General features: G+C 45.7%; 1 protein-coding gene across 1 annotated transcript in view; it reads left to right on the forward strand.

The window, feature by feature from the left end:
• Positions 1–26,310, forward strand: part of Lama1 (laminin subunit alpha 1) — a 114,802-nt gene that overhangs the window by 44,476 nt on the left and 44,016 nt on the right. Inside the window, 21 exon segments of the mRNA XM_050166183.1 lie at positions 293–398; positions 1,184–1,344; positions 2,379–2,519; positions 3,728–3,901; positions 5,956–6,057; positions 6,336–6,547; positions 7,277–7,388; positions 10,591–10,701; positions 13,987–14,114; positions 14,755–14,841; positions 15,619–15,830; positions 17,529–17,635; positions 17,918–18,098; positions 18,835–18,971; positions 20,257–20,493; positions 21,474–21,617; positions 22,358–22,537; positions 23,368–23,553; positions 24,061–24,188; positions 24,889–25,009; positions 26,076–26,213. Of these exon segments, the coding sequence (XP_050022140.1) occupies positions 293–398; positions 1,184–1,344; positions 2,379–2,519; positions 3,728–3,901; positions 5,956–6,057; positions 6,336–6,547; positions 7,277–7,388; positions 10,591–10,701; positions 13,987–14,114; positions 14,755–14,841; positions 15,619–15,830; positions 17,529–17,635; positions 17,918–18,098; positions 18,835–18,971; positions 20,257–20,493; positions 21,474–21,617; positions 22,358–22,537; positions 23,368–23,553; positions 24,061–24,188; positions 24,889–25,009; positions 26,076–26,213 (3,105 nt within the window).

The raw sequence follows: 26,310 nt of genomic DNA on the forward strand, positions 1-26,310 counted from the left end.
GTTACGGAGTCAGACTCTTGGAGTGGCAATTGGAGATGGCAGAGAGGGAAGGGGGACTGTGGTAACAAGAAAGGGTGACACCTTGCTGACGATACTCACTGCTGCCAGCGTCAAAGAGATGTTTAGAGCCTCTTGCTTGAGGATGTATTATCTTCCTGACACCTCCGTACCCGGTTACACATATCCCTGCGATAGTCTCACCCGGAAGCTGCTGCCTTGGCACTGGTGCCAGCTATTTCAAGTCATGCCGTTATCCCTCGTGAGGCCATCCAGGACACCTTCTGCCTTTCAGGTGTCTCCTTATGAGGACCAGCCTTGCCGTCCCTGTGACTGTGACCCGGTGGGGTCCCTGAGTGCTGTCTGTATCAAGGACGACCTCCATTCTGACTTAGCCAAAGGTAAGATCTTGGTCTGTTATTACATGCGCAGTTGATCTAGGTTGTATGTGTAAACTTGTCTGTGTTGGGCAGAATTGTTTCCAGGGTCGAGAAATTGGAGGGTTTGTGTGGATTCTCTTGTTGGCTAACTATTTATTATCTTCCGCATGCAAACAGCCATCTAGCGTGTGGATGGGGCTTTGGTAGTCACTTTATTCTCTTATTCTGGCTCCAGGAGGGTCGTGCTATGTGGGCAGCATGGGAGTATTATGGTTCTTTCTATTATGAGTAATATTTGTTGGCTACGACACATTTTATATGTTCAAGTAGTTATTAGTGGATGAATGGATACTATTTATTAATGGAGGAATATATTAGTGGACCCTTCCAGCTGTGATGAATAACATGAATAACATAACCGTGCTGTGGGCATTCACGTAGTTACTTTCGTGGGTGTGTGTTCTATTTCACTGTGGGATCAGGAGTGGGGTTTCAGTATCACATGGCGGTATCACACATCTCCCTGTGGGCTGCAATCTCAGTGTTTCTCATTACACCAACACGATAGCAAGCTGTGGCCTACAGGCCAATCTGCAAACTGTTCTATGTGCCCAGGGAAAGCCGTGGACATTTGCATATGGATGACGGTCCATGGCTGTGTGAGCGCGTTGAGAAAGAGCGCACGGTTTAGTCAGCTGTACCTGAAACCCTGCTCAGAGAGGTGGCGCCATCTGCGTTCGCCAGCCCCTGCTTTAAACCCTGGAACTTCGTGTTGAATCAATCAGTGCTGCTGTTTTCTCCCCCAGGGAAGTGGCCAGGCCAGTGTCCATGTAAGGAAGGTTATGCCGGAGACAAATGTGATCGCTGTCAGTTTGGCTACCGGGGTTTCCCGAACTGCACGCCCTGTGACTGCAGCACCGTGGGCAGCGTGAATGACGACCCATGCTCAGAGCCGTGTCTTTGTAAGGTAAATGTGGAGCCAAAGAAGCTTTGGGTGTCTTCTGGGGCTCTCCGGTCCGCTGGATCACATGATCGGGTCTTGCGCAGAACAGGGAGGTTTTAGTAGAAGCAGCAGGTCGCAGCAAGCTTGGATGGAGATGGGCGCCTGGTTTCCTCTTTTGTGGCACCTCTGGGTAGCAGCCATGTATTCCCGAGGCATTTCTGAGACGTCTAGATGAAGCCCAACCCTGCATGCCATTTCCTTGGCATTGCCTTTAATTCTGGGGCATTGGCTCCCAGTTTCATGTTTGGAGGAGAACCAGGTAAATACTGAATTTCCCAGAACCCTAATGAAATGCAGATCGGTTATCTCGAATTTCTCTTCAATGGGAATTGTGTAATTGTAGGAATGTGTACATGTGGTGCCCGAGGAGGGTCTTATTTGGTCATGGGATATTAATAACCGTTTCCCCGGAATTCGTGCAATTTCCTGGATGTACCTTATGTCTTATTCCCATGAAGGCAGAGTCTTCTGTCTATGAAAATAAGCTTGACTATAAGTAAAACAAATAACCATATAGCCCTCTTCAAATCCTAAAATGGTTGTGCAGGCAAGGCACGATGTGTATGCCTGAAATCCCAGTGTCTAGAAGGGTTTGAGAAATGGAGGCCAGTCAGCCTGGGCTATACAGTAAGACCCTGTCTCAAAGAGGGGGAAAAACTAGAACAAAACAAAACACAAGTATAAATAAATAAGCGAATAGCTTTGACAATGAAAGATCTAAAACAAAACAATTTTTTTTTTGATGCGGCGACCAAGCTCCAACATCTGAGACTTGGTCTTGGTCACAGCAGCAAGCCAGTTGTTGCGGGTTCCCCATTTATAAATATCAACTGTTTGAGGTTTCTCACGGACTTTGAATATTGGTTTAGTGGAGGATTTATTACCTGGTTTTGTGGCCCTCTCCTTCCCGGTGTCATGACGTGTCATCTTTCCTCTGTCTCTCTGGCTACATTGGCCCCCACCAGCTAATCCTTTTTTTTAAAAAAATTACTTTACAGAAAAATGTTGAAGGAAAGAATTGTGATCGCTGCAAGCCAGGATTCTATAACTTGCAGGAGAGAAACCCCCAGGGCTGCTCTGAGTGCTTCTGCTTCGGCGTCTCTGATGTTTGTGACAGCCTCGCGTGGTCCATTAGTCAGGTGAGAGACGCTGCGAGTTGGTTAGTAAGTGGGTCAGGGAGGCCATCTGTGGTCGTGTTAGGATGCCAGGAGGCCAGCTTCCCTTGAACCATTCTCTTCCCTTTGGAGAGACCAAGGCACAGATCCAAGGCAGCCCACTCTTAAGCGCATTGCTGTATTTTCGTTCTAATTCATGTGTTTATTTCCATATACGTTCTCTAGTTGGAATAATTGTCTGGAATGGTGCTGTAGAACATCCCTTGTTTGCATTTCGTCTGTAGAACACACTTGGGGTCATGGGAATTTTTCATTTCAAAGACGCTTGGAGTAGGAGGCATTCCAGCGGTGGGAGCAGAACGACCTCAGATGGCCCGGAATTATAAGGGCAGGCAGGGTTGGGGTATGGGGAGTTCTGGGGCAGGGGATTGGAAGGGCTCAATGTGAGATGACTGGAAGCTAGGGAGGGGCTCCTGGGCTCTGGGGATTAGCTACTAGTGATCATTGTGGTCAACACACTAGGGGGGCTTCTCATCACCCATGGGCAAGCGACTCGTTGGCAGTACAAGGTCGAAGATTTTTATATATTTTTCGTCATTTTTGGCTATAAGGCAGGACCAAGGATCATTAGAAATAGGATAGATCAGGATAGAAGAGAAACAGGAAGATACTTTGGTCCTGACATTTATAGACTGAGCATCCCTCAACTAAGAAGCTAAGATACTGGGGAACAGAAGATTTTGGATTTTCCCTTTAGGAATATATATATTCTTGTCCCATATACACCTTATACACATAGCCTGAATACAGGTTTTGTGTAATGTTTTGAGTGTACCTGTTTTATGACTCAGGTGAGGTCAGGTGTGAAGGTTTCCATTTGTGATTCCAGTAACTCTGGGTTTTGGGCACATTTGTAGATTAGTGGTATTGAACTTGTAGTAATGTCTTTGTTCTTATTAAACATCTAAAGTTTGTAACCCTGTTCTGCATGCTCTTGCCCTTCAGATTGTGTGTTAACCGATGTGGGTTTGAGGTGTGTGCCGTGTGCTCAGCCTCCCTGGATCCTCAGACAAGTCCCTCAGTGGGCTTCAGTGACGGCAGTCCCGTTAGCTCTGTCTTGAGCATAAACTCGCTCCCCCTGTCTCCTTGTTGCAAAGATACTTACACAGGATTGGGTGGAGTCTAAGGAGACCTTTATGCCATATTCCAAAGTTCTTAATTTTTTTTTTAAGGTGACCAATATGTCGGGGTGGCTGGTCACTGACTTCATCAGTCCAAATACGATCCGGTCTCAGCAGGATGCCCTGGGCGGGCGCCATCAGGTCAGCATCAACAACACGGCCGTCATGCAGAGACTGCGGTCCACGTACTACTGGGCAGCTCCGGAGGCCTACCTCGGAAACAAGGTACGTGTGGGAAGGCAGGGGGGGAGGAACAGTGTCCAGCTAGAAATCTCAGAGAACATTAAGAACGCAAAGCAGCCTGGCCACAAGTTAGTGCTTACAACCTTCATGCACACCACACTGGGCACTAGATCTCTTCGGTCCTTTTTGAACTCTGTAGGACAGCATCCCATCATCCTCTGCTCTTCTGCATCTTGTTCCTCGACGGTGTACCTTGTGACTCTTCACCACCACTGGCTTTCTCCTTTATTCCTCTGGGTCCTTGAATAAGTCAGACCTTTACGGAGTGTTGGCTGCATTCCCACTTTGCCCGGTTAGCAGCAGACGTCCCAGTGGCCCACGAAATGGTACAGGACACCCAGGAAGGAACGGCTCCTACAGCAGAGTGTCTGCTCTCCTCCCTGTTTCCACATCAGGGCAAACTGATGCTCACTGAAGGTCTCAGGAGACCAAAACAATGAACATGTTAATATAAAGAAAATGCAAAACAGTGATCTGCAGTGTTGCTGGTCCAGAGAGTTGACTTCCAAGATTGAACCTTCTTCCCATCAGTGACTGGTTTTCACTCACCAGCCAATTATGCCCCGTCTCTTTGGATTCTGACTAATGAGTACATACATCCAGGTGGCCTGTTTAAGTAACTCTGGTTTGTTTGAAGGTGACCCTACACCTTCATAATAGCAGTTGTAAGCATCTAGTTAATTTTATTACCATTTTTCTAATTTGTATATAAATAAATATGTAGAGCTACCTGCCTGTCTATCTGTCTGTCTGTTTGGGGGGACAGACAGTTGCTGTGTATCCCTGGCTGGCCTGGCATTTATACTCTGGCCTTAGACTTCTGAGTACCAGAGGTATAAGTGTATACCTTCATATGTGGCCTAACTTGTAAATTATTATTATACAATAGATTCTATTAGACACCTTATCACCAGAGAAATTGAAAAAAATCTTTTTCAGATTTTATGATTGTACCATTGCAGCCTGAATTTTATGACCTATTCCTTAGGAAGGAACTCTCCAGTATACAGTAGTTGCCCCTAGCGTACGTTAATGGACATTCCTAATATACATTTAAAAGCGAAAATCTCTGAGCGCTTCCTTTAAATGACCTATCTAATAAGCTTAGCAATGAAATGAAAAGGTCCATGTAAGTGTAATAAATACAGCTGCCAAGATGGCTCGACAGGTAAAGGTGCTTGCTGCTGAGTCTGACCTGAGTTCAATCCCTAGGAACCACATGGTTAAAAGAGAGAACCAGCTTCCTCGAGTTGCCCCAGACTTCCATACCTGTGCTACGGCACACACTCTATCTCTCTATATATATCTATATATCTGTATATCTATCTATCTATCTATCTATCTATCTATCATCTATCTCTATATATATCTATATGTCTGTATATCTATCTATCTCTATATATATCTATATATCTGTATATCTATCTATCTATCTATCTATCTATCTATCATCTATCTCTATATATATCTATATGTCTGTATATCTATCTATCTCTATATATATCTATATATCTGTATATCTATCTATCTATCATCTATCTCTCTCTATATATCTATATATCTGTATATCTATCTATCATCTATCTAATCATCTATCTATATATCTATATATCTGTATATCTATCTATCATCTATCTATCTATCTCTCTATATATCTATATATCTGTATATCTATCTATCTATCTATCATCTATCTATCTCTCTATATATATCTATATATCTGTATATCTATCTATCTATCTATCTATCTATCTATCTATCATCTATCTATCATCTACCTCCCTCCCTACCTACCTAACCAACCTTTGCTTTTTTTTTTTTTACCTTGGGGACTCTCTATATCCTTCTCCTGCAGATGTCAAGGATCTCCTAATCATGGTCATATCCAGGATATCGCATATGATATGCCTTTACTGTGAATTTCCTCCCTGTCACCTTCAGGATGGATGCACCCAGGTGGATCCTAGCAACATTTTCCCCTGACTCAAGGCTATAGCCATTGTCCCCTGGTCCTTACCCTCACTGTACTCTTCCAGCTGACGGCATTTGGCGGGTTCCTGAAGTACACGGTGTCTTATGACATCCCGGTGGAGACAGTCGACGGTGACCTCGTGTCTCATGCTGACGTCATCATCAAGGTGACGAATGTGCATTGATTTGCTATAGAGCTTGGGGTCTGGTGGGAGCGGCACACTCATGAACACATACGTGTGTGGGCGTGTAGCATACATGCACAACTGCATATATACACACAAAATAAAAGCTGTAGTTAACTCCCCCTTATTCAGTAACTCCAGATTGAGAAACACGCTCCATTACATGATTGATGTAAGAACTTGGTTGCTGGCTACAGAATTTTCATTTTTGGTCACTAAGATGGATTACAGATGTCTTTCCTCTCGGTTTTATATGCTAGGGAAACGGGCTCACTCTAAGCACAAAGGCAGAGGGCCTGACCTTGCAACCCTATGAGGAATACTTCAACGTGGTTAGACTTGTGCCCGAGAACTTCCGGGACTTTAAATCCAGAAGGGAGATTGACCGCGACCAGCTAATGACCGTCCTGGCCAATGTGACACATCTCTTGATCAGAGCCAATTATAATTCTGCTAAAATGGCACTCTACAGGTATGTACTGGAAGGAGGGAAACAGATTTCTACCGAGGTACTACAATCTTGTCTTTAATGTTGTATACTTCAAGGTTAATATAAATAAGAATGGTACAGTTGAAGTAGGTGTGTTAGAATTGCCTTCACGCATGTAACAGTGAAGACATGTGACACATATAATGACAAATGAGTCTGGTAGGAAACCGATGATTTTAGGTTCAGCATCCTTCAGGTGTAGTGCTTCCAAGCAAAACTTAGTGAGTCAACAGTACCTGAGCCATTTAGTCTCCCTGGCCTTTTTCTCTCTCCCTCTCTCCCTTCATTCCCCTGACACCAGTGACCTTAGTTGTACACAGTTATTTGAACTACTGAATCATTTGGTCATTTGGTTGCCTCGCGGGGGTCTGTTTGTGGAAGCCCGGTGTAAAATAGGACGCTGCTGAAGTAAGCCTGGTAACGCCCAGCAGAGGCTCATCGCTGCATTCGCCATGAGGCAGCTGGTCTTGGGGCAGTGCCTCCATCAGAGCTTTCCCTTGGCAGCCCAGGGGCAGTAGCACTTGTAAACTGCTGGAAGACTCCCACAGGAAAACGGTGGCTTCTGCAGTGCCTGGTGGAGACTCTCTGGGTACTCAAAGTCACTGCTTGCCCATGTCCTTCAACTAAAGCTTTTAGGGGCCTGTCTCTGTGAAGTGGGAGAGATCTTTTTGCAAGGATGAGAGCTATATGATGCCCCTTGTCTGTTTGCAGGCTGGATTCCGTCTCTCTGGACATAGCGAGCCCTAATGCTATAGACCTGGCAGTAGCCGCTGATGTGGAGCACTGTGAATGTCCCCAAGGCTACACGGGGACCTCCTGTGAGGTACTGCTGGCCACTGCCAGTCTCCTCCTTTCTTTAGCTTCCAGAGGGGAAGTGAGTGCTAAAGTTGATGTGATGAACATGTGTATGTTCACTTTAGAAAACTCCCGTGTGGCTGAGACTTTATTAAATTATAGGACCATTGGGCATTGTATTGTTCTCAAGAGTGAATCCTGCTCTTGCAAAGGAAGTAAATTCAATATCTAGCACCCACATCTGACAGTTCGTAACTTCCTGTAACTCTAGCTTGAGGGGGATTCGATGCCTCTGGTGTCTGTCAGCACCTGTACTCATGGGTGTGTGTGCACGCACACACACACACGTGCACGCATGCACACGCACACACACACATGACTAAAATATATCTTTAAAAATAAACAGCTAGATTCCTCTGCAGGGGTTGACTGGTGTACCTTGAAGTCCCTGGACTCTGTGCAGCTCTCTTGCCTCAGCCATAGAACATTTGCAATGCTTATTACTGGCTGTGCATCTCTGAGGAGGATCAACTTGATTCTCTGAACGTTTCCAGCTACCTATGAAAGACCAGCATATTTGCACAAGCCAGATCCATCTTGAGACCACATAGTCCTCTGGTTTACTCTGGCTGTCTGGACCTTATATGGCAGTGCAGGTCCTGCACCCATGGATTGAATCAACCACTTACTGAGTGGCTATATTCCCCATTGATAATATTGTACCTTCACCAAGTATGTATAGATCTTTTCCATATTATTCCTAAACAAGAGAGTATAATGCTTACTTGCATAACATTTATGTTTCACTAATTGTCATTAGTGATCTAGAGATGTGTTAAAATATCTAGAAGGTGTACACAGGTTACATACAAATACAGTACCATCTTATATAAATGGCTTCAATATTGTGGCATCCATTGGGGACCTCGAGCCAATTCCCCACAGAGATGGAGAGGTGACTTTCTATGAAGACGTATTTATATGTTATCGATAGAATTCTTGAAATTTAGGTAGACCAGATGGCTCAGCCTGTAAAAGTGCATGCTGCCAAACCTGATGGTCTGAGCTTGATCTCTGAGAAGCAATAATGGGAGCAGAGAACAGGTCATGCTTACACACGCGCGAGCGTGCACACACACACTTTGGATAAGTATTGAAAATAACCACTGATGAGTACATGCTGTGTATTTAGCCAAGCTCTAAGCTCTTCCATATTCTCCCTCATGATTCATGTGTCCTGACAAGTAACTCTCATGTAGGAGAGATCAACTGCTGCTGGACTCTTTCCAAATTCCCTGGGCTTTGGGGGCTGTGGACTGATACAAACATGAGAGACTTCACTCGGCTGTGCTCAGTAGTCCTGAGGAACTGGTCCCAGGATCCATGGAGAATCTCCCAACCTGCCAAGTGCATATAAAGAGTTTAAGTGATACGATATTTTCATATGTCCCAGCAACATCATTTTTGCATGCTTTATATTTCCTCTAAATTACTAATAAAACCTAGAGATGTAAATGTCATGTAAAGGGTTGTTAAAGTATATTGTTCAAGGGATAATGCCCGGAAACATGTGTGTACATCTTTTCCCATGACACATTTATTCACTGTTGTTTGACTCTATCCCTGTGGTCCCTGAAGACATGCAGCCTTCAACTGAACGCCTTTTCCAGTGTTTTTACTAAGCAGCCGAGTTCATTCTTTTACCAGACTCATACACAGAAACTGGCATCAGGCTGCTGCTTTTACGAATGGATTTTTCTGCAGCACTTGAAGCTGCTTGCCTATGGACCGACACTCTCTAAGGGTAGCCAGTTGGGTGGAGGCTTTAGGGGACTTCTGTAAGGTCCATGTGAGAGACTGTAATTATTGTTTGTATACTTTCAAAACTTTGCCTTGGACCTGGTTGCACAGGCTTGTAATCGGAGACTGAAGCAGGGGGATTGCAAATTCGGGATTTATCTGGGAATGGTATCAAGACTATCTCAAAAAAAAAAAAAAAACAACAGAAAAAGGACTTGGCATACAGCTCTGTGGCAGAGTGCATATGTGTGCAGAGTCCCACCTTCAATCCCAAGTACATACACACATATTACACAACCCACATAATTGTATATGTGTGTATATATGTATTATATCATATCATATATATATGATACAAACTAGTGTTATCCAAGCCTCTTTCTCCCACCCCATCTCTTCGAGAGACAGATGAGCGGGCAGTGAAAAAGCTAAGCCCTTGGCAGCTGGATGTGGCGCGGTTTTGGAGATAGGCACTGTTGTCTTTGAGTTGTCTCCCTGAGGTCACACCCTTCTGCAAAGCAGAAGTGCTTCTCTTGAGGAGGCCTTGAGAGCCAAGTGCACCGCTGTGTGGAAAGCCGATGGTACAGGAGCAGTGCGTGTCCCTGGGTGCCCATACGGCCTCTCTGACGTGATCCCACAGAAGGTGCACCTGGCGCACTGTGACCCAGGCCTGCACTTGAGCACGGTCAATGTTTGATAGCTGCCTTCAGTGCTTTGTAAGCAAAGGGGGCGGCAGGGTGGGGAGGGGAGTTGAGAGAAAAGGAGTCCTCTGATGGAAAACCGACAAGACGGGATTCCACCTATGCTAGTTGAGAGTCGGTGCAGTAGAGTCCATGAAGGCTCAGTGCGGACCCAGGGCATAGCCTTTAAATTCCTGTGTGCCTGACTCTACTTCAAAGGGAAACATGTGGGCCCTTATCACGTGGGTCTCCAAGGCCAATTCCTTGGGCCTTCTGCCAGTGTATTAGGGTGGCCAGCATGTTGAAGACAGACTTCGAATGGGTGTGATAGTTACCTATAGGTAGTCTGAACAAGTCGGTTTTGCACACGCCTATAAATATATATTTACATACATATGTACCAAATATGTCAAATGTGTGTGAGCTATATTCATCCACGGAATACATTAAATACATACCAAATAACCTTGTGCTAGCTGAGATGGTTGCACACCTCAGCAAGTTTGCTGAAAGGCACCAGGGTTGCACACTTAATTAAAGTGGACATGGAAAAGCTGTCTTGGTTAAAACGTTCGATAGTTAGAAAGGAGAACTGTTTCCCTGCTTGTGAAAAATTAAACAGTTTGCTTTTCAAAATGCATCGGACAGAAGATAGATTGCAGAATAGGCGAAGCCACACGTTGCCCGATACACACACACAAGGCCGTATTTCAGGAGCCCAGGCTACAGACTGGTCCCTTTCTCTTGCAGTCCTGCCTCCCGGGCTATTATCGAGTGGATGGGATACTGTTTGGAGGAATCTGCCAGCCCTGCGAATGCCACGGCCATGCATCCGAGTGTGACATTCATGGAATTTGCTCCGTGAGTCTATTGCTGACTTGGGCGTCCCTCACCCTGACTTGCTCATTGCCACGAGTTGTGAGCTGTGGCTCCCGACCTCAGCTCTGACGCGGTAGACATCAAATTCAAGTCTGTGTCTTCAGCCGTCACCTGTTTTTCTTTAACCTGCTTTGCTTCCCGCCTTGCTTTAGTGGGATGAGTTGAGCATCTGAAAACTCATCTGCAAATCCAAGTCCTGAACCTTGTTGACCTGTGGCTTCCCATCACGAAGGAGAAGTCCCGTACCCATTCTTTTGTGATGAATCACTCAAAACACATGCATGTTAAAATTATTGTATGTCTTTGCTTTCGGCCTGTGTGTATAAGGCATACACAAAACATCATGCTTAGAATTAGGTTCGATCCTCAACACACCTCATATATATTATATATATACATATATACTATATACAAATGTACATGTAAAACTTTACAAATCTAATGTACAAATGGAATCATAAACCTTGATAAAATCACATTCGCCATATGTAAATTTTTAGTTAGTTCAGCTGAATCCTACAGACAAGAGCCTCTTTTGTGAGCATTCTAAGTAGGAACAGAGCTCCACAAATGGGCAGTTAATCTTAAGTGTGAGCTTTGCGGCTGGTGCAGGACAATGGTTGTCTAAGTTCAACCAGGAATTCCCTCTTCCCTTCTGCCTTTAAGGAGGCCACCCTCACCCTCTGTGTTGAGATGGATTCACTGCTCGGGGAGTATGTCAATATATATATATATATATATATAGTTACTGTCTGGGCAATGAGGCCCCAGCCCCATGTTCTTTAATAAGAAAGGTTGACTGAGTTCTGAGTCGCAGGACCAAAGGAAGGTAATTGTCAGGCCCAAGGAGAAGGCCCAAAGCCTGACATCCTGGACTGCCTGCTTTCTCATTGTTCATTGAGCGAACCTTCATTTGTTCTTTATTGGCTTTATTCTAGCTGCTAAGCATCCACAGCCATTGCATGGGCGTCTCAGTCCCTCTGGGATGGCTTTCCTTCAGAACCTGGCTCTAGTGGCCGAGGGAGGTTGTTGCTCTTTTCATATGTCTTCTGCCGCGTGGGTCTGCCAGCTCCTGCCCACCCCTGGCCCCAGGTTTCCCACCAACATTTGAGGGTAGCCAGTGTGTCGAGGATGCGTTTCTATTGGTTAGCTTAATTAAAGACAGTCTGCATATAAAGATTTCATGTGCTTCTATAAATATATAGTTGCAGAAATATGTTTCAAATAAGCTCAGTGTGTATGAACTATACTCATCTACCGAATGCATTCGGATGCAGAGGAACTAGAGCTAAATGAACGACACCTATTTAGTATGTCTGGTAACTCCTCTTTTTATTCTCCACTTATAATACACAAATTCTGGAGTTACAAACACTTTTTAGAAACTGGTTTCGACTTAGAGGGAAGCCTTAGAGGCACATTAGAGAGTCCCTTGGTGTCTTAATCAGGGTTTCTAAAAGCTGTGAAGAGCCACCATGATCGTGGCAACTCTTATAAAGGAAAACATTTAATTGGGGGCTGGCTTGCAGTTTCAGAAGGTCAGTCCATTATCATCATGGCAGGACGTGGTGGCATGTGGGCAGACATGTGCTAGAGAAGGAGGGATGCGTCTTGATCTACAGACAACAGGAAGTAGGCTGCATCACTGAGTGTAGCTTGAGCATAAGAGACCTCAAAGCCTGGCCCCATAGTGACACACTCCTCCAACAAGCCCACACCTCCTAATAGTACTACTCCCTATGAGCGTATGGGGGCCAGTTATATTCAAACTACCGCACTTGGGGAACTTGGCCAGCATCCCAAGGCTAAAATCTCACATGACTGTGACATTTTTGTTGGTACCACACCATTCATTAAACCGTGTATTCTCCTCCCATCTTATCAGCATTTCCACTCCCATCCATTTTCTCTTTAGGGTTAAAACCAAGTGTCCTCTGGCTTAACACAGCCACGTTTCCCTTGTCTCCTGTCTCCTGTGGTGGCTCACACTTTCTTGTGCTCTTCATGAATGACAGACCCTCTGCCAAATGCCCTCAGCGAGGACTTGTCACATATGATGTCACATATGATGCTTCCCTGTGACTTCACTGAAACTGGACATTGGGACACAAGGCTGTGGAAATGATACAGCTTATCTGAACATCCAGGGGACCATGACATCACTGTGTTTGCTTCTGGGGATGTCTGCCTGGTCCACCTAGATAAGATAGTACCAGCTAGCCTTTTCCACCAAGTTATTATTTTCCCCTTTAGACGGGTAATGCTTATTTTTAAGGGAAATGGGTGGAAATAAAGATAACTTAGATGAAAATTGAAGGAAATCCAAAATCTTGCATAAGAGCTGGGCTGAGGCTTAGTGGTTCAGTTCTTTCTTGTCTTGGTCTCTTATGTCTTAGCTCTTTCAATGAAAGAAGAAATTTCTCTTTCCAAAAGAGATGATGCTCTCACCCTCTGGCATCCAGACCACCAGCAGCATCAGCACCTAGAGTGGCCCATCCCCAAGGAAACACCAAGACATGTGCTCCTTGGGATCATCAACAGAATGGCAAAACAGTTTACCCAAATAGAATGAAAGTTCATCCTGGCCCCTTTGATCTGACTCCACACTCCACAGACTTGTGTGGACCTAAAAACACTGCTCTTGCCTCAAAGGAGATGAGAGAAAGTTTATGTTGGAGTCAAAGCTGGATGAGTGGCGGCCCAAGAGTACAGACTTAGGCTACCCCAAATCCATGCTCTAGCATGGCAAAAGAAGTTTGTATAGTAACAGAACACGATCTTACATCAAGGTCCTCTTCAAACCCGCTGCTGGAAAACCTAGATAGATAGATAGATAACCCAATGGAGAATTCTCTGCTGCAGTCCCAGCTGCTGTCTGCTGACACACTTAGATTATGGATGGTAGAAGTTAGTGATCTGCTCTTCCAAAGGACTTGAGTTGAGTTCCTAATAGGTAACTCCCAACCTTACCTGTATCTTCAGCCCCAGGGGATCTGATGGCATCTTCTGATCTCTGCAGACATCTGCACACACGTGTGACTATACCCACGTGAGGACATACATGCATATATGCATAATTAAGCCATGTAAGACTTCTCTGTCTGGAAACAGGGAATTCTTCCCTCCATCGCTCAGGGTCCACGTGGGTTTAAGCCCTTAACCCTTCCTCGTTTTTGTTTTAACTTAAAATTCAGCTTCTTAGTGGATGAATCAGAAAATCCTTTCAGGAAGTCTGAACTGACTCATCTTTTCATGCATGTGACCTAGGCATGTACACACAACACCACAGGGAATCACTGTGAACAGTGCCTGCCCGGCTTCTACGGGACACCTTTGCACGGGACGCCAGGGGACTGCCAGCCTTGTGCCTGCCCCCTCCTCATTGACTCCAACAAGTAAGTCTCAGCCTCCACTAGCTGGTTCTGTCTGGTGTGCCCAGATCCCCACTGCTGTGCATTCTGATGCTGTCAAGCAAGACTGTGTCATGCATGTTCCGTGCCATGAGGGACAGTAGATTGGATGAGAGGCTCAGAGGGAGAATGTTGTTATTAAAAACCTGGTGAATTCAATAACACAATGGAAGGCACGTGACAGCAACAATGTACACACACTTTTCTCATCTTGCTTAATTGTCTGCCGTGTGTCTTTCATAAGAATCCATTTGATGCTCAAGACAGTGATGATTTAAGCCATGTTCTTGCGTTTGACGAGGCTTGATCAGATGATCAAACTGTGAAAAAATGAAGCTAAGTCTGTCCACTGAGTCAGCAACTATATATTACGTGCCTGTTGTAGACTGAGTTTCAAAGTAGGTGATGTGAGTGCACTGTGAGCTGCAAGGCGCACGCAGAGGAAGCAGGAGATGATGGACAAAGGAGGCTAATGGCTGTGCCAGGGTGGATTCAGGACCAAAGACTGAGCGAGAACCTGCAGAGCATTTGTTAGGACAGATGTATCCAAAAATAACCATTTTAAATATTTAGAAAGGAGCAGCGTCCACTGGAAAGATCACATTAATTTCACGTGTTTTCACAGTTTCAGCCCCACCTGCCACCTTACTGATGGAGAGAATGTGGTTTGTGACCAGTGTGCTCCGGGTTACTCAGGATCCTGGTGTGAGAGGTACCTTGTGGCTCTCCAACCCCCAGTTCCACAAAGCAGAATCAACTATTTTAAAAGTCCAGCAGAAAGTCCGTATTTTCTTCTTAAATATCTACAAATCTATAATGTTAGTGGATGCATAGCAGTTATCCAGACCCCGTAGATGCGGTGTGATAATTCATTGTATGTATATAATGTGTAGTGGTGGACACTTAAAATCTATAGCTCTAAGTGTGGTTGTGGCATCTCGGTGCATTGCTGATATTGCATAAGGTCATGGAAAAAAGCAGGATGCCCACGGAGAGAACAGTGTTTCACCTCCTGGAGTGCATCTGTGATCACACCAAAGACTGGGGGGGGGGGGGGGTCAGTAGTTACAGTCGTCATGTGTCTGAGTATTCAGTTGTCCAGACAATAGTGAAGGCATTGGGAGGTTTGATTTAGGAGCCATCTCTGGCATCCAAAAGCTCGTCTGTGTTTTCCCACACATAAGCCTTGGTGTCTCTGCCCCTGGTGCATCCTGTCAAGAGCTGGGTGACATCCTGAGTGGCCAGAAGGAGGTCAGAATTGGCTCTGGATGTGGTTGCACAGCATCTGGGTTTATGCTCGTTTTGGATCTGTTCCCACCTCACAACAGGCAAGGAAGATTTGTGACTGTCTGGAGAGAGTCACCCTTTTTCCATTGCAAATCTTAAGGGACAGAGTCTGATTTATTAGCCACCCAGGGAGGCCCTGGCTAGTGAGGTATTATCTCAAACCCTCTTATTTATTAGATCCTGCTTTCCATCCTGGATACAGATGTGCCGACGGTTACTATGGAAACCCAACAGTGCCAGGGGGAACCTGTGTACCATGCAACTGCAGCGGCAATGTTGATCCGTTGGAGGCTGGCCACTGTGACTCTGTCACCGGGGAATGTCTGAAGTGCTTGTGGAACACAGATGGTGCCCATTGTGAAAGGTGTGCCGATGGCTTCTATGGAGACGCCGTGACTGCCAAAAATTGCCGGGGTGAGTGTGTGAGCAATGAGGTCATAGCTGTTATATATTGCCATACGAATCGCTTAACACTTGCCAAAAGAACTCAGCCTGGAGGAGACCTTAGTGTATCTTGTGTACTGACTGTGGGTTTTCAGCTGGACAGATGTAGATCTCATACTCAGTTCCTTTTTCTGCATTCTTCAGTGATTTAATTCGCTGTCACCTCTAAGGTCAGCAGTCTGGAAAACGTATATCCTTCATGACCAGGGAGGAGGCTGTCTCAAGCATGGTGGTGGAGTATCCTGGTGGGCTGCACCTGTGCTGCCTCACCCTGATTTGCTGAGTTCTGCTTGGAGCCTTGAACATAGGGATGCTGTAAAGCCACTTACTGAGACAGTTTCATGCCTAAGGGGACCCAGCTTTGGGGCTAATACTGGAGCCCTCGGCATTTGTATTGTTGCTTTGTTCAGAAAATTCTATTGAGTGTGTTTTAAACACGCATACAATGTACTTGGACCAAATCCGGCCCACCAAGTCCTCCAATCTCCCTGCGACTTCTCCCTCACAACTTTATGTACCTTGTTTTTTAACCCTACTGAGTCTGTTTAGTGCTGTTATTATGCGGATCTCAGAACTGGGGCCATACACGGAAGCAAGGGCAGTAAAAAGAGGGGTTGCATCTCTGAAGAAAACTTTCTAGTAGCCATCAACTGCCAATCACTCCTCAGCTTCATGGGTCCCTTCCCTGGTTCCCGCTGTGATTTCTGCTGGCTTGGCCTTGTTTTTGCACAGTCTTAGGAAAGGATTTATGAAAAATAATGCCACTTAAATATTTTTGATAATTCCAGGTAAATGTGTTGGTCTTATATTACAGCTTGGAGAAAAGGTGGTGCCAGCCATATAGAAAAAAATAATGTAGGCACATATTAGGAGATGAAATCAGTCATGGCTTTGACCCATCAATCTGAACTACATGGACACCTTGGTTTAAAGTTCAGGGAGTGAGAGGTCTGTGGGTTCCAGTCTGAAGAAAGATCCCATGAGTACTCTGCTCACTGACTTTAACGCTTGTGGTGTCCCAGAGACTTCTAAAAGTGACACATTAGGAAATAAGAGACCAGGAGGACACAAGATAAGAGTTGAGGTTGATGGACATCCTAAGGGAAAGGGGGATGGGGAAGAGGAGGTGGTAAGAGGCATGCCATCAGAAGGATAGGGCAGGGGAGAAGGGGGGCAAGAAGGGAGGGAGGGGAAGGGAGCGCTCCATCAGAGTGCATCTGTCCATGTGTTGCCTGGGGCAGGGGTGAGGAGTTAGGTGTTGCAATTGCAATCAAGCTACAGAATGAAAGAGTAAGGCCCTTCTAGAGCAGCAGGCAATGGGGCAGCAGGGTTGCAGGCCCTCAGGATATTAGGCAAAGCTGTGGCATTGTCCACATACACCAAGGAAAACCAAAGGCCAGACAGAAGCCAGGTTCTTAGGCAAGTTGGGGTTGGCCAAGAAGCTGATCCAGCCCTGGCTCAGGCTATCAAGTCTGCAGTGTCCAGGGTCAGTGCTCCCTCTGCTGTGGTTGCTTCACAACCTGGCTGGGCTCTCACTGTCTGTGAAGTATGTTAGCTCTGTGATCTGGCATGTTGATTGTTTAAGCCTTTTCCTTTGGGAATTAAAAGGACTTTACTCTAACCCATACTTTAAAAAGAAAAAGCATTGTATGTCTTTGTGTGTTTTAGCCTGTAACTGCCATGAAAACGGCTCCCTTTCTGGCGTGTGCCATCTGGAGACTGGGCTGTGTGATTGCAAACCTCAAGTGACAGGCCAGCAGTGTGACCAGTGCCTGGTAAGACATCTACCGATCACTGCAGGCTGTTCAGTTGCTTGCCAGTGTTGCGTGACTGCTGCTTAACCTAGGTCCACGGGAACTTGAGTTGATGTGGGACGAGCGCACTCTTGACTGGTCTGTGCTGTACCTTCCCGTCTACAGAGCATGCGTGCAGCGTGCTCAGGAACAGACATGTGCCGAGAGCATGATGACTCTGTGGAACATCTGTGTGTGACGTGGAGAACATTCCAGTGTGTGCATAAGCCACTAACCCATGATCCTTCCTCTCTTGTGACATAGCCTGGCTATTATGGGCTGGACACAGGGCGTGGCTGTGTGCCCTGCAACTGCAGTGTGGAGGGCTCCACATCAGACAACTGCACAGAGGATGGCCAGTGTCCCTGTGTGCCAGGCGTCGGTGGGAAAACATGCGACAGGTGTTCACACGGCTTCTATGGGTACCAGGATGGTGGCTGTACACGTAAGCTCTCGGGTTCCTTATGTTCCCTGTAAAACTTTCTCTGTGACCTTCCTTGAGGTCAGAATAACTTCCGTGACATTACTTTGCTTTTCTCTTGTCTTTACAGTGGGGCCCCATACCCTTTTTCTGTTTCTAAATACAAGCATTTGGTCCTGGGTCCCCACCTGCTTGTGTGAGCCTAGTCTTAGTTTTTGAGACCTTGATTGCAGTCAGCATCCAGAGACTTTTCCAAGGACTGTGGGTCACATCTAACACAACAGTTGGCAGATGATGAGGACTTGATGACATTAGAGCGGTGGCTTTCAACCTTCCTAGTGTTGCGACCCTTTAATACAGTTCCTCATGTTGTGGTGACCCCAACCATAAAATTATTTCATTGCTACTTCATAACTAGAGGGTTTGTTACTGTTATGAATTGCAATGTAAATATCTGATATGTGACCCCTGTAAAAAAGGTCATTTGAACCCAAAGGGGTCACGACCACACAGGTTGAGAACCACTGTCTTCGAGCCATCTGTTCTTCCGGCCATCAAGGCGTGTTTGTCCCACTTCTTTCACGCTGATGATCTCTCAGACGTGGGGGGCACCTACCTCCGGGAGCTATGAAGAGGTCTCAGGAATGATCACATCTCCTTTTCCAGTGGCTCTGATAGCTGATACAAAAGAAAGGCCCCTTGTGCTGTTACCCTTGAATCCCATCAAGCGTCTAACTCTGTGATGCTCCTTTTGTTTTAGCCTGCGACTGCGCACATACTCAGAATAACTGTGAACCCGATTCTGGAGAGTGCCTCTGCCCTCCTCATACCCAGGGTCTGAAGTGTGAGGAGTGCGAAGAGGGGTACTGGAACCTGGACCCAGAGCGGGGGTGCCAGGTGGGTTCTGTCATCACGCCAGGATAAGAGTGCCTTCCTTGGAGCAAGGTTTCTTGTATCCAGTCACTTGGTTTTAAGCAGTTAAATAACTTCATAGTTCATATTTAAAATGAGTACGGCTTGACACACTGGTGGTGCACCTGTAGTCCCAGCTACTTGGGAGGCTGAGGCAGGGGCATTGTTTGAGCCTAGTTCTAGAATAGCCTGGGGAGCTAGACTAAGGGGACCCCCCACCGTGAAATAAATAAACACATACATAATGGACTCAGGGATAATGCGGAACAGTAGCATCTTTCAGGGTTTCGTCAAGAATTTAGCTTTGAAATTCATAGCTAGAACTGTCTACATAGGCAATTTCTATATATCTATCTAGATAAGAGGCAATAGCCATAGATAGAATGTAGACTAGACTAAAACATAAAGGTAACATCTATATTTATCTATAATAAATATATAAACAATATCTATATATCTAGCTATATAAAAGGCATTATCTATAGATGGCTGTCTATCTATAGATAAAATATAGACTAAACCAAAACACATTTAAGAGGCAATATCTATCTATATCACTATCGATATCTATCTATAGATATTGCCTCTTAAATGTGTTTTGGTTTAGTCTATATTTTATCTATATAGATATAGTTATTGATATCTATCCATATCTATCATTATATAGATATAGAGAGATGGATATTGATATCCATCTATAGATAAATCTATCAATATCTATATATATCGATATCTATATATCTAAATAGATTGATCTGTAGATATATAGATATAATTATTGACAGACTAGATAACTAGAGATACTGCCTTTTAAATTTGTTTTAGTCTAATCTATATTCTGCTTTCCAATGGAGTTGTAAATAGTTTCGTCAGAGGATTAGGTTGAATCTGAGAGCTCTAGTTTTCTGTAAATAATTTTCTTAGGATAGAATTAGGTGTAGTTTAGTGGGGCCATTGTTTGGTCTCTAAAATAACTCTGCTGAGTTGATAGCACCATCAGATCCAGTTCTGGTTCGCAGTGTTGATGCATTGCCACGTGCCACCAATGTGCGCACATGCCCTGCGGTGCAGCCCTTGTCCCATTGGTCCCTGACAGAATGGTTCCACGGAGGAACAGTACGAGGTCAGCTTATCTGAACTGCTGCTCCACACAGTGCTTTTCAGGTATCTCAGTTTGTGTGCTTTCTGAGGACATAGGTTCTGCCCTTATATTAATTTTATTATCCCCCCCCCACCTCCCTCTCTCTCTCTCTCTCTCTCTCTCTCACAGGCTTGCAACTGCAGCGTTGCTGGCTCCACGGGTCCCCAGTGCGATGTTCTCTCTGGCCAGTGCCATTGCAAAGAAGGGTTTGGTGGGCAGAGCTGCGATCAGTGCTCCTTGGGTTACAGAAGGTTTCCTGACTGTGTTCCCTGTGCCTGCGACCCGAGGGGGACACTGGCCGACACCTGTGACCTGGAGCAGGGTCTCTGCAGCTGCACAGAGGACAGTGGTGCCTGCTCCTGCAAGGTACTTGTGGTCCACTGAGCCTCTGTTTCCTTCCTCTCCCGGGCTTCTGACTATTTATTTACCTTAGATTCTAGTGATTAGAAGCATAGTTTCAAATACTTTTTCAAACAGATTTCTACTTTGATTTCTGACATTAGAGTCCCCCTCCATGTTCTTTCCTGAAATCATGCAAGATTTTTAGAATAGAATTTTTTTTTAACCACTTCCACCTTATCTGGCAACCTAACTTCTCTGAATACAGCTTGCTAGCATACATCCATAGACCGAGTAGCCATTCATTCTTGAAGAAATAAAGTAATTAACAGGGCTTTAGGGAAGATTTGGGATTAGCTATGCTCTTGGACAGGTAATTATTATATATGTGTGCTAAAATAAAGAGAAAATGCGTACCTTGCCCCTGCGGTAAGAGTTTAATGTCACTTTCATTTGCACATGTGTCTGTTGGCTTTCCCAACATGCTTTGCAGCCAGATCATTGCCACCTTCTCTGGTCATCTCTGCAAGGAGGATGAGGTACCAGCCTGATGGTGGTGGGTTGGTGTGCAGCTAGAAGTGGTGGAGGAAAGAGTCACTGGGGCACACTTTCTGAGAATCTTCCCCTGTCTGCTAGCAATCGTCCTTGCTCCAGTCAGTCAGAATGGCAAGGACCTGGACTGTCTTCACGTAGCCCGACGCTCTACCTGGAGGCCCTCAGGGTCAGCTGGGGACCACTGGAGATTCACACTAGGGAATACATTATTTCCAGCTCCTTGCGCCGCAGTTTTGATCCTCAGTAATACTTGGGGAGCTCTGGTGTCTGAGAGAACTAATGGTCACAAGCTTCAGTTAGGGATGTGGCCTAGAAGATTGAGTTGAACAATGCTTGTAAGTCATGAAAGTCAGTGTTGTTTTTATTCGTTTGTATCCATGTATATATAAAATCACATCTCTTCTTTTTTAGTTGTTAATTTCTTTCTTTTTTTTTTTTTCTTTCACCTTTAGGAGAATGTCCTGGGACTCCAGTGCAGTGAGTGCCGAGCCGGCACCTTTGCCTTGCAAACTGACAACACCCTAGGCTGCAGCCCATGCTTCTGCTTTGGTCTGTCCCAGCTCTGTTCAGAGTTGGAGGGGTATATGAGGACTCCGGTAAGTCCCGTACACACAGTTGAAAGGGTCTTAGCCTTCTCTCACCTTTGAGAGTCAGGTGGACATTGGGAGGGAGCAAAGACAATAGAAATTGTAGGATAGTCATTTGTTTGGCCATACAGTCAGAGTGCCTCTCCAAGGAGTACCTACTGTCATTGACACTTGCTCTAGGGGAGCAATAGCTGAACCTAATCACAGTGCTTTAAGTCTTCCTGATCCAGACATACAATCTAAAGGAAAACGCTTTAATCTCTAGCCTTAAAATGCAGCTATTTCATCTGTGGACTACTCGGGGATCTAACAGATCAGATCTGGGCTCTTAAATGTGTGTGTATTTGTGTGTGTTCATGAATGTATGCATGTGTTCGTGCATACATATGTGTGTGTATGTGAATGAGTGCGTGCATGTGTGTGTAGTGGGTGCATGCATGTGTGTGTGTGTGTGCGTGTTTGTATAGAAGCCAGCAGGAGAATGTTAAATATCCCTGGTCTATTGCTTTCCACTATAGTCCCTCGAGCCTGGGTCTTGCACTGCACTTGGAGTTGGCTAGCAGCCTGTGAACCACAGCTGTCCTTTCTCTGTACCCAGTAGTACTGGGGTATGGGCACACATGCAGCCTCACCGTGTTTTGAATGAGTGCTGGTACATCATGGGTGCTCATCCTTATACCACCAGTACTGTTACCCACTGAGTCCTGGGTACTTAACCTGAAGCGCGTCTGTCTCCTTTCCGTGCCTAGATAATGCTTGCCCCCGATCAGCACCTCCTGCATGTGGTTTCCCAGAGCAACCTCAAGGGCACGGTTGAAGGCGTGCATTTCCAGGACCCTGACACCTTGCTGGATGCAGAGGCTGTCCGCCAGCATGTCCATGGGGAGCCATTTTACTGGCGGCTTCCAAAACAGTTTGAGGGAGATCAGGTGAGCACACGCCAGCCCCGCCCATTCCCTTCCCAGAGAGAAAATCAGAGTGCCCTGCTTCTGCCCATCATTAAAGGACTGGGTACTCAATGCCTCTTCTGAGTGAGGGTGAAAACATTCAGCGCTTATTGAAACCCCTGCAGAGGTGTGGGTCTTCAGATGTTTAGATTTGTAAATCTTTTACAGTTTCTTTAATTCACATTATTTTTTTCTCCTTTCTAATGCAGTAATTCAAGAAGCTTGTTCTGTAGTTACTAGTAGCTGCTGAATGTGCTAGGTCTGCCCTGGGGAGAGCAGCGGTCGGTTGGTGAGCACCAACTTATGAAAGGGCAGTTGCAGGCTTTGAGAGCCGTTCCTTCTAAATTCAATCTGATCTCTATATCATGCTGAGTTTCCTGGGATAGGGTTCAGTGTGTTAGTCTAAGATAGACTCAAATTTTCCATCCTCCTGCCTCAGCGTCTTGAATGCTAGGGTAACTGATCCTCCCCACCCTGCAGACTCACTTTGATCTTTAAATTTTATAAATCTACTCCAATGGTTGTATGGATGAGGATGATTTAATTCAAAGGAGCCTGAAAATAATTAGAATCCTTGCTGTGTGCACAGGTGGTGTCTGGCGACACTACCTTTGGTGGAATCACTGGGAAGCTTAGCCTAGCTCTATCTCATAGACCGTTAATGTGCAGATTAGAAGGCTGATCCCAGAATGCATGTTCGTTATTGGACACATCATAACATATAATGCCTTTTGTGTAATGACAAGCTTTCCACAAAACGTCTTTAAACCAAGGCTGCGTCACCAGAATAACACGAGTTTGTCATTTGTTAGCTCTTGGCTTACGGAGGGAAACTGCGGTACAGTGTGGCTTTCTACTCTACGCATGGCTCCGGCACATCCAATTACGAACCTCAAGTTCTCATCAAAGGAGGTCGGGCCAGGAAGCACGTCATTTATATGGATGCCCCAGCGCCGGAGAATGGAGTGAGACAGGCTTACGACGTGGGAATGAAAGAGGTGATGTGTGGTTGTTCCACATACGTGTGTTCATTAAGGATGTGAACTTGGCTGTCAGGTAACAAAAGTCTAGAGTGTAATAAAAGACAAAACAAGAAGGCCCTGGTCTAAGCTCCAGTGAGCTTGTCAAGAGCTCTAAGCGTGATTGACCTTTCATGGCCTCACAAAAGCACGGCTTTGCCGTCCACAGCTTTAGATGTGCAAGTTCAACTGAGGTCCAGATCAATTAAATGGAAAATTCCAGAAAGTCTTTTTTTAGCTCTAAATTATATACTGTTCCTAGTGAGATGGTGAAATCGTGTGTCCTGCCTAAGATGCATCTCATCCCTTCACATCCTCCCTGTATGCCACCTGCTCGTTACGCCACAGCACCTCTTTGTCAGTTCATCAGCCTGAGCAGGGCTCATGTCTGAAGTCACTTAAGAAAGAGCCATGTTCTCTTCTTAAGGCCGTCGGTCTGTGACGATTTGAGCTCTCAATTCAATCGAACGTATTTCTCATCCACAGGAGTTTTGGAAGTATTTTAACTCTGTGTCCGAAGAGCACGTTACGCACTCCGATTTCATGTCTGTTCTGAGCAATATTGAGTATATCCTCATCAAGGCATCGTACGGTCAAGGATTACAGCAGAGCAGGTAATGGCAGTCCCCTAGACCAGTGGTCCTCACTCAGCCTTCCCTACGCTGAGACTCTTTAATACAGTTCCTCAAGCTGTGGCTCCTGACCAGTGGTCCTGAGCCTTCCCAACACCGAGACCCTTCAATACAGTTCCTCAAGCTGTGGTGACCTCCAACCATAACATTATTCTCATTGCTACTTCACAATTGTCATTTTGCTACTGTCATGAATCATAATGTAAATATGTGTGTTTTCTAATAGTCTTAGGTGACCCCTGCGACGGGATTTAACCGTCTCAAAAGGGGCCTAACCCACAGGTTAAGAACTACCGTTTCTAGGGCTTTGAATATTTTCAGTATCTGGTGTAGAACTGGAAGATTTGTCCCCTCATCCTACCGACACCTTTATTAATAGATGCATCTCTGTTCTTTAGCCAAACCTGGGTAAACATTAAAAGCTTGTAAGTCAGCTTTTTGTTGCTGTAACAGAGCACCCGAGACAAGCAACTTGAAGGCGGTCGGGCTCTGACATGCTGGCTGTGGCCTTTTTCTGCAACCACACACTCCTGCATGCTAAGGTGCTTTGTGATTGTGAGCAGAAGGACCCCACATGATGGGCCTCGGGTGCAAATGTTAAACCACGTATGTGCGGGGTTTCTGGAAGTGTCTCGCATGTTCATGCTTCCTTCCCCCACCTCTTTTCCCAATGGTGGCTCAGAATCGCCAATATTTCCATGGAGGTTGGCAGGAAGGCTGGAGCGCTGCCCCCTGGGGGAGAGATGGCGTCCCTGTTAGAGCGCTGTGTCTGTCCTCCTGGCACCACGGGATTCTCCTGTCAGGTAAGGAGGCCTCCAGTTCACATCTGCTTCCAGGCTTCCAGCTGAAGTGTGTTCATTTACAGCAATCCAGCCCAGGGAATGGAATGTATGAACATCTCTAGTGTCGCTTTTTATTGTTTTTAGACCTTAAAAAAATGTAAGTTTTCATTTAAATACACATAAATTCATATTTTTTTTGTCTCCACCAACTTTTAAGTGTGGAAGCCAGCAGTGACAAGGGCGTTCACATGGTTCTGTGGACAGTCGTCCTTCAGAGCCTTCTTTCTCTTCCCAGATGGAAACTGCAGCCACCACCTGCCCCTCACTGCAGCCCCTCACCTGCTGTTTTATTCTGTCTGCCTCTGCTCCACGTTCCCCACATAAGGGATCCTGCAGTGTATCTGCATTTGTGACTTTTGTTTTTTGCTTAGTACGTGTTTCACACATGCTGAGATTTCTTCCCTTTTAAAGCTGAATCTTATTCCGTCACTTGGACATGTTCACTTTGCCCATCTGTCCGTTCCTCTGTGGGGATGTGGGTTGCTTTTGTGAATAGCTCTGTGGGGAAGGGGGTGTGAATGGCTCTTCCAGTTCCCTCATGCCGTTCTCCTTCAAGTAGCCTTCTTAGGCACGGCTAGTGTCACCTTTAATTTTGGAGGACAGCACACTGCCTTTCTTCCGTACCAGCTGTGCACGAGCACCCCACTTTCTTTAATCCTCAGTGCTTGTTCTGCTCGCTGTTTTGATTGGAGACATGGGTTTTGTGATGAGCAGGACACTTGTCTTATTGTTGGGAGCGTTTCGAGACAGTGTCTCACTCTGTAGCCTAGGCTAGCTTGAAACTTATTCTGTAGCCTAGGCTGGACTGAAATTTACAGTAGTCCTTCTGCCTCAGTTTACCCCCAACTGGATTGTATGTCTAAGTCCCCATGCTCAGCTCTGACTGTGGATTTCATCTGCATTTCTTTCTAATAGTGGTGTTGCCCTTCTCATGAGCTCCTTAGCCACCTGTCTTTGCTGAAGAGCATTTACCTTTGCCTGTCTTTTAACCAGTGTCCTCTTTCTTGTCCCTTTTGCCTCCCTGTAGGACTGTGCTCCTGGGTACCACAGAGGGAAGCTCCCAGAAAGCGGTGGCTGGGGACCCCGCCCTCTGCTGGCTCCTTGTGTGCCCTGCAGTTGCAACAACCACAGTGATGTCTGTGACCCCGAAACTGGGCAGTGTCTGGTATGTTTGCTTGTGTGGGAACTGACCTCAGTTCACACTGAGTGATCAGTGAGACCTGAAAGACAGCCAGGAACCAGGCAGACCCTCCAGCTGGTCC

Source organism: Alexandromys fortis, unplaced genomic scaffold, assembly GCF_014885135.2.
Source record: "Alexandromys fortis isolate MF-2015 unplaced genomic scaffold, M_Fortis_MF-2015_v1.1 scaffold_143, whole genome shotgun sequence".
Lineage (NCBI taxonomy): Eukaryota > Metazoa > Chordata > Mammalia > Rodentia > Cricetidae > Alexandromys > Alexandromys fortis.